Raw genomic sequence first — 8,836 nt, forward strand, 5'->3', positions numbered from 1 at the left:
AGTGCACGACGCGCGCAGAGAGGAGGACAAGCAGCTGATCAAAAAGGAGGCGGAATGGCTGGTAATTTCCGTAGCATTCTGCATTCAGGCTTGTGCAGAAGGCCCTTTTGATGACAGGCTTACTAGACATTTAGACTAATCCATACCTTATTTGTATCTTCACTGATTCCATTAGTATCTGAGCCTGTCCTGTTAAACTAAGCCTCTTTTCCAGAGCTGTGGCAAAGGCCTTCCCGTTTACAGAGGGAAATACATCTTTTGAAACCTGGCACTCTAAAGGGTTTTGGCACTCAGAGTCTCTCAGAGCTGTTGTGGGAAGTGGTAACATTTTTAAGCTTTTGCCAGACATCTTTGTCACTTTCTGATTTCCAGTTTCCTTCAGGATAGCAGGGGAGTCTTGTTTCCCAGCTGAAATATTTATTTTACATATTTTTTTAAACAAATTAGTAAGCAGCACCTAAGCTCTCTCACCTAATAGACCTGACTGCTGTTGAGCTCACATCACAGGAGGCATTTGGCTACTTTGGCCCAGCTGTTTGGCCACTACCCACTTTTTTCATCATCTCTTTCCATCTATCTTGCTGTAGTTTTGCTGGCTTTAGTGGTGCTTGCTAGTTCAGTATTCTGTGTTGACTTTGAATTATGGGAGGTCATTTAGCTCAGACTCAGTCTTCATTTTGCAGCTATTTGCATGTAGAGGCTGAATGATCACACAGGATACTCTGTTAGACACTGGAAGCTGATGCTGGTGTCATATATACTTCCCTATTTTATAAAAATGAAGACAATAATGGATCTAAAGCTCTGAAGATGCTGGCTGTGAAATCGTGGAGTCCTTATTCCAAGCTAGACTGTAATGTTTTGCTTATTTAAAAACATGCAGAATAGAATTATTTTCTTTTAACAACTTCTAAGGCACTGCGAAACCTCCCAGGCAAAGAATGCTGTTCCTTAACTGGCCTTTTCAGAAAAACACTATTAGAATAGAAGACTCCGTGTCTTCCCCTGGACAGCTGCCTGGGGCTCTGTCAAGGAGATACATTTCTGGTGAAGTGGTTGAGTCTCTGAAAAAAAAGCTTTCTTTGAAGGAGAGTTTCTGTATGGAAAATGGGATGTAATCCTTCCTCAGCAGAAGAGGAATGTGGCAGATGGCCTTGTTAGAAGTTTTTTGTTGCAGACTGGTAACCCCTAATGACCAGGAGTTTCATCTGGGTGAATGGACAGCTAAGTGTCCCTGTGCATAAAGGTTTCTCCTGGTTGTTGCAGTGAAAATAGAATATTTAGTGAAGGAAAACTTGCACCTTTGGCATGATAGACCATAGGTGTGCACCAGGGTACCTCAGAAATGGATGACAAAGCAGAGACAGCAATTTTAGCATTAGCTATGTTACCTATATTAGCTGCCTTCCTCCTTTGTCTTATTTTTCTCTTAAAGAACTGTGATTTCTGGGAAAGTGATTGACTTCATTTTATCCTGACTGTAGTTTCATGAGTTTCTGCCACAGCACTTTGGTCCTGGCTTGCAGAGGGGCGGTTGGTAACCATTTCTTTGTACATTTGCAACGTTGTGTTACCCCAAGGAATAAACTTTCACTGATCCCGTCCTTGGCTGCTCTCATAAAGCTTCACTGATGTCAGAATTCAGCCAAGGACACGGGCCAACTTGCACAGCAGACCGCTAACTATTTCTGCTTTATTTCCACCTTTACTGTTCAAAGCCTTTTGGGTTACTAATTCTATTCCTCAAATTATATATATATTGAGTTTCAAAGCTGTTTTACCAGCTTCTGAAAGTGAATTTGACAGTTCAGGCAGATATAAAGTCAGCCTTGGCTCTGAAATACTGCAAGAATCTGTGGGTGCTTTATGTCCAGCATAAAAAGGGATGTTCCTTAGGGAGTGCAGCTTCTGCTTCCACACGGGGAAGATTCGACATGCTGTTTATGACAAACCTGCTGATGCATTTTAGAAGACTCATTCACATTACAAAAGAGAAATTTAATTTAAAAACAGGTTAACAAAAAACTGTGTGCCTTTGAGACAGCTGAAGCATGATTTCTGAGATGATATAATGCCAGCGATGGTCATGTGCCATGTTATGACTATGTTTCAGTGCAGCTGTGCTTGTACACTTACTCAGCTGCAAGATGTCCAGAAATTAGACTCATAAATTACTTATTGATGCTACTTTTGAATTTTTTGGGGGCTAAATAATCTTGAATATACACATACCTATTGAGGCATCTCAAATATGTGTTTCCGATTTGTCATTGTTTCTTTTTTAAGAACTCGGTTTCACTGTACATTTTTCCAATATAAAGTAGAATATAAAGTTCTTTCCAATATGAAGTGGGATATTTGAAACCGTGGAAATTCAGTAACTGCTCATCAGGATACAAGGATCCAATCACTGACTTGGTGCAGCCTTGTGTCCAGTAGAGATGCAGTGCTCAGAACACCCAGCGCAGGCACAGGACAGATAATATCTACGGAAACCGCAGGAATACGTGGCTCTGTTATTTGTTAGTGCTTATGGCTGTGTAGGGAGGCTTGGATATAGATCACACGTGCTGCAATGATACTGACTTCCCTAAAGAGATGACTCTGTCTATCTGCCTGAAACATTTGGAAAACATCAGGCACAATACAGTTTTTGTATTGAAGTGCATATGATAATTACAGATGAAAATCCTGAATTCTACGGAATGATACGCTAAAATGTTCAGGCTTTAACAGGTCTAGTGAATGACACTAATTCTGTGTCGTCAGCAAGGCTTTACTCCTCAGCGTTTCAATAAACTAACTCTAGCCATCACTTAGGTTGAAGTTGTGCAGTGATTTTACAAGCTAGCTACTTTTATCCTTGTAGGAAGAAGAGCTGCACCAGTTTAGGAAAGAAAATGAAGAGCTTGAAAGGAAGAAGCAACATCAGCAGAAGGAATGCAGGGAGATATGGCTCAAAGCAGCACGGGACAAGAAGAATCGTCTTGATGCAGAAAAGCAAACTGAACTTGCCACAGAGAAGAAAATCTTGGAAGAAGATTTTCAGGACCCCGACAGGGAATATGAGAAAAAAAAAAAAAAAAAAAAAAGGTGTTTAATTGTGAAACTGTGGGGTGATACCTCATCTAGACTAGTTCTGTGGCCCTGTGAACTGCACAGTGTGACAGAGAACAGACACAAGCCCTTTTCTCTGGACGAGATAATTCTTTTGTTGAACAGCCTGTTGCCTCTCCTCCTGCCAGTGCTCTGCACCTCTGCAGAAGCCCACTAGCTGTTAAAACCACAGCACTTTAAAGCCTGCTTTGCAATCGGCAAGGCTACCAGGCTGGATAAATGAAGTGGGGGCTGTCAGCAAATCCTGGCATTTTGTCCCTCCATGCTGATTTCGTTGTGTATAAATCACCTGAGCTTTATCATCCTTACGCAGCATGGACATAATAGAGGCTGGAAAACTATTTTTTGTTTCATGGACCTGATGTAGTAAGTATTTGTAACTGCAGAAGAAAGGAAATATTTAACTTACTGTAATTAATTAGTACTAAAAAGCTTTTAAATATTTAATAACTATATATAGATAGATGCAAACTTTCATGTTGTATTTCTTGAAGATGCCATGAATCAACGAATATGTCTGTCATTTTCTGAAGTTAAAACAAGTAGATTGCCCAACTCCAGCGTGCAAATGAGTCTCAGGATCTTTAGGACACAGCAGAGAGCTGCATCCGTTGCTCTGCTTGAGGTGTTTAGAAGCTCATGTAGGTTAGGAAAGTTGTATCAACTCAGTGTTAGACTTTGCTGCAGAATTAGAGGAGGTGATATTTATTGTGTTTATTGGATCCCAAGGCTTCTAATGCAGGTGATAGTGGAGTAGCTTGGTCAGCTATGGAAAATCTCTAAAATGGGTGTGTTGTAGACAGCTGAGCTGCTATGGGGAAAGGGATCCTCTATTTATTCTGTTCACGTGCTGTCGTCTGGCTAGGTAGAGGACTCTGAGCAGTTCTTTCCCATGGCAGGTTTTGGAATCGAGCTCTGGGCTCCTAGCTCCCACACTGGCTGGGAACCACCACTTCTCTTCAGGTTTTGAAAGGCTTTTTAAACTAATTTACTCAGATATGCAAATGTCTGTGTGTTTGCAGCAAGTGCTGTTAAAGGAGCAACTTACATACCTGGAACATATGGCTGAACAGCTGAGGAAGGAGAAGGAGCGAGAAAGAGAAGACGAGAAGCTCTTCAAGGAAGAGAGGGATCAGGTTTGGGCCGAGAAGGTTGAGAAAATGAAACTAGAGAGGGAGGCTCGATTTCAGCTGCTGAGAGATGTCGTGAAGACAAGAGAGCTGCAGATGGAGGAGAAGTGTAAGTGGTTGAACACGTGTCTGGGCAGGGGCAGTACAGCACCCTGCTGCTGGGAACAGCATCTGGCCCAGCACACACAGGCTGTGTGATAGAGTGGACAACAATGTGATCCTCCCTGAACCTGTTCCCAAAATTCACTCCTACGCTAATTTCCTATTGCCATCACCAGAGCAAAGCCTAGAAAAGTATTGCATGGGCAAATGGTCATTATTATTAACTATATTATTATGAAGTTCTAAATGTGAAAACTTTCCAGTTCTGAGTGGATGAAAAACAAGTAAGCTGAGAATACACTTGCTGTTGTTTGTGTGGTTCTTCAGAATAGCTTTATTCTTTATTTAGGCTACTTAGCCCAAATGCAGTCTCACTGTCCCTTCAAGCTTAGCAGTGCTGTTACCTTCTAAAAGTATTTTTGGTATTGTTTTCCAGTGCAGAAAAAAGCAGAGAGGCAAATAGAGATTGCTGAAGAGAAGAATGCAGTGGCTAAAGCAGTCAGAGAATTCGAACATGAAGAAGAAGAAAAACGTAAAAGGTATTTTTCTTCTATGTCATTAGTTCATTTCTTTGCAGATCAATCTTTTAAACTTGTGAGCAGGCTGTTTCTTTTTTTCTGATAACTCTGACTGGGTGGACTTCCTTCTATTTAGAGAGGCTTTACCACCATGCACCTTATCAGTTCCAAACTGCTCAGTAGCAGACCTGTAATACTGCAGTTGGTATTAAGTCATTAATTCTGACTTCGGACAATAGTGGTACATATCCTTGTGTTGGTCTTTTTGGGTCATCATGGGACTTACATCAACCATATTTACTGAACACATCCCCTCATACTCTGAGCTGTTGTTATGAGTGGCAGAGGTTTGGGGAGGAGGGTTAATGAAAGGTTTGTTTGTTCCTGCCCCAGGAGAACTAGTGTGTCCGGGCTTATTGCTAAACTCCACCCACAGACATCCCTTGAACAATCCTGTGTCAGCCACCAAAACACCAGGCTGCAGCACATAACCCGGCTGCATGGGGCTCTCCGTGCCTCACAGTGCCTCTGGATCAGCAGATCCTTACACGCAGTAGCTGGAATGTTCCTCTGGGTGTCATGCAAAGCCTTGGGCAAAGTGCCTTATCTCACTTACTACTCTTTTGTACTCCTGCCCTTTCTCCACTCTTGTCCGGGGGATACAAGTAGCTCCTTCCCGAGCCGGTATCTGTTGTGTTCTCTGAGGGCTTTATTGGGAACAATCTCCTGGCTGTGGCAGAAATGTCATTCTTGTGAAGGAAACACGCTGGGCTCCAGCTGGGATATGCTCCACTTAGCAGAGATGGCACTCAGCAGTGTCAGGACGGGTTTGTGGCTCAGCTCCGTTGAGTTAGTGCACAGGTCCTGACTACTTTGTTGGCATTTAAGTGTCTGTGTGACTCCTGCTCCAGAAGGGCCTGAACACCTAAGACTTCCTCTGCTTCTCCAGAGTAAAAGCAGTACACATCTCCTGAGGTGGAATGGAAGGTTGATTCCTTCTGACAGCCACTTCCAGGAACATCAGTGCAGCAGGGACTTCTCAGGAGGGTGCGGATGGGTGTCACTAGCAGCACTGAGCCCGAGCCAGGGACGGACTGAGTCCAGCACTGTTATCCTCTGTCCTCTCACTGTTGCTGTGAGGAGCAGAAAAGGCACGCTGATTACAGGGAGTTGTTCTTTCTGGTCAAGCACCAGTTTTACAGTCTGCTTTATAGGATACAACAGAATGCAGTTAATTCTCTGAAGAACATAAGGTTAGCACATAGCATTTGGTTAATAGTGGCAGTTATTCTCAACAGCTAAAAGGAGCTTTGAATGGTTCTTTAGTCTAAGCTCGAATGCTAACAGATTACATAATAATAATAATTACCCACACCACTTAAATAACCTATTCATTTGGCATTTCCAGAAAAATACAGAAGGCCAAAGAATACCGAGACCAGCTCACAACTCAAATTGCCTATCAGCAGTGGCTCCACAAAGTTGAGGAAGATGAGAGGAAGAAAGAACATGAATCAAATATGGAAGCAGAGAGAGAGTACCAAGAAAGGGTACAGTTCATTCTGTCAATGCCCAACGAGTCCATAGTAAAGCCCCCCACTACGAAGAAAGCACTGATGCCTGACTCTTGAGGGCATCACTCACTATGATATTTTAGCTCACTCAGTTGCCTTTAGAAACATTTTCTTAGGATGCTTACACCTGACTTGAGTTGGAAGATCTGTCTCCACTGTGATACTCAAAACATTTAATTGGAAATTACAAGAAACATAGTATTTTAAATTTTATTTTTCCCCCATGGATTTTTTTTTGACAAATCTGATCCAATCCAAAGTGCTTGACATTGCAATTCAAGAATGCTGTCTGCCCTCTGCAATATGATAGTGAATTATTATGACATAAATAATGCACAGGCATTCATTAAAATCTGCACAAAGAAAATTTGCAGAAAACTTTAAGCAAACCTTTATTAAAATGCCTTTCAAACAAAATCCTTTTCTTTGTATTTATATAAAAAGTATAAAACTCTGAATGTATTTTACTGTGGGATGGACATTAAAAAGCTGATACTCTTTTGCACAGATTCTGGTAGCTGTTGAAATGATCTGTGGAATACTGGAGTCCCAAGTCTGTGAGTCCTCTGCTTGGACAGAATAAAGTGTGCAGGGCTGCTGTTAGACCTGTCTTGTAAAAAGGTTTATTCTCTATAATTTTCACGGCACCTCTGCCTCTCTGGGCTTCCTTGGATTGTTACCACTGCCACACTGTGAACACATGGAACAGGGGCGCTGAGCACCACCACCATTTTGAGACAGCAACACAGAAGCTGGCTGGATGTCCCCAGGAAGGTGTTGGAGGATTTTGGCAGTGCGGAGCACGGACACCTTGCTGGCCTCTCCGTGCCCATGCCAGTGGCCAGAGTGCCCCTAAAGCAGGAGGAGCAGTGGGTGACACAGGAAGCAGGGGTGGGAGCAACCCAGCTGCTCCCCATGGTGCTGCCCTTGACCAGCTCCTTGCTATGTATTTCCTTGGTTTTTCCTCTGTCCTTTTCAGAGGAGGGAAGTGAAGAATCCATGTAAAACCTCTTACCCTTTCTTGCTCACAGACTTCGTGGCATTTGGAAATGTTTTATATACTTTTTTTCATTTTTCCATGAGTCTTTGCTGCTGCTTATCTGCAGTTATTTCTCTCTCTTTCAGCTTTTCTGCTTCCCATCTTTCCTCCAGCTCCTGCTTTTTCACCCTTTTCTTCTGAAACTTCCATCTCTCACTAACCACTTCCTCTACCATTTTTGTCCTCCTGCCTTCCTTTTCAGCGTGTGGCTCCCTGTTGGCAAACCGGGCTGTGTTTTTGTTGTGTGAGGACACGAATGGATGCACAGAGAGCTGATAAATAGCTGGGATCAGAGCTCAGGAGCCCCAGATTCCAGACATCTTGGAACAAATTAGGAATGAACAGCCTGCAAAGTTGTCTCATCTCGGTTTAAAGCAGACACCAAGTTGACAAACGTTTTTTTTTCCTGTGGAGAAAAAAAGCCAGGTGGAGATGTACTAATCTGAAACAGTATCAGTGGTCTTTCAGCAACCCAGCTAATTCTGGGTGTAAATGGTGGAAGAACCTGGCCCTGCTGAGGGGAAAAGGAGTGTGGTGGGATTTTATCATTGCTTACAGACAAAACTTCCTGAGTCAGCAGATGGAAGAGAGACAAGTCCACTGGAACTGTTACCATCCCGACAGGGGACCAGACAGACCAGAGCAGTGCCTCTCATAGCTTGTTTCTTGGATTTCATGGATCCAAACAGGGTTTGTCCTATGGATACTGAGGAAGGAAGCTGCCAAGAAGGTGAAACATCGGGCTGGGAGAGGTAGGTTGATTCAGGCTGTCGAGCCTTTACATGGTGCTTTTCAGCAGCCATCTCCAGAGCGACACAGAGGACATACACTGCTCCTCCTGTTTTGCAGGTGGGAAAGGCTATCTCAGATAAAGGAAACAGTTTCATCAGTCCAGAGAGCTGAGGTAGTCATAGTTTTGTGCTCTCACCTCTGAGTCAAATTGGCAGAATGATTAAGAGATTAATTTCCTGGTCTGCCACAGACTCCTGGAGTAGCCCATGCAAGCAATGTAGATTTTCCTTTACTATTGTGACCTCTCTGAAAAATGAAGATAATAGCACATTCAGAATGCCAGGATTAATTAAAGCATGTTATTAAAGGCTGTGACATTTGTTGGGTACACCCGATAGGAGAGATAAAAAATACCACATTGGTGAGCTTTGTGAATTTGAGTCATCCAGAACCATAATAAATCTCCTTCTTTAATAAAATAATAACTCAGAAGAGGTGGTCAGAGCTATCAAATATTTATAGAGTGTCTGAGCTCCTGCTCATGGAGGCAAATTTCCTCTGCAGTGAACATGAGGTCTGCACAAGATTAAAAGATCAGACTGGAAGAAGTTTGCCTTCAGCAGG

The 8,836-nt window shown here is 42.8% G+C and overlaps 1 protein-coding gene across 1 annotated transcript in view; it reads left to right on the forward strand.

Moving 5' to 3' along the window:
* Positions 1–6,948, forward strand: part of CFAP53 (cilia and flagella associated protein 53) — a 21,134-nt gene extending 14,186 nt beyond the window's left edge. The window contains exons 5-9 of the mRNA XM_017734338.1: positions 21–61; positions 2,870–3,089; positions 4,141–4,356; positions 4,786–4,888; positions 6,276–6,948. Coding sequence (XP_017589827.1) covers positions 21–61; positions 2,870–3,089; positions 4,141–4,356; positions 4,786–4,888; positions 6,276–6,498 — 803 coding nt within the window. The 3' untranslated portion in view covers positions 6,499–6,948. The remainder of the gene's footprint in view (positions 1–20; positions 62–2,869; positions 3,090–4,140; positions 4,357–4,785; positions 4,889–6,275) is intronic.
* Positions 6,949–8,836: the final 1,888 nt, after the last annotated feature.

This window comes from Corvus brachyrhynchos, unplaced genomic scaffold (assembly GCF_000691975.1).
Source record: "Corvus brachyrhynchos isolate BGI_N302 unplaced genomic scaffold, ASM69197v1 scaffold285, whole genome shotgun sequence".
NCBI classification, from domain to species: domain Eukaryota; kingdom Metazoa; phylum Chordata; class Aves; order Passeriformes; family Corvidae; genus Corvus; species Corvus brachyrhynchos.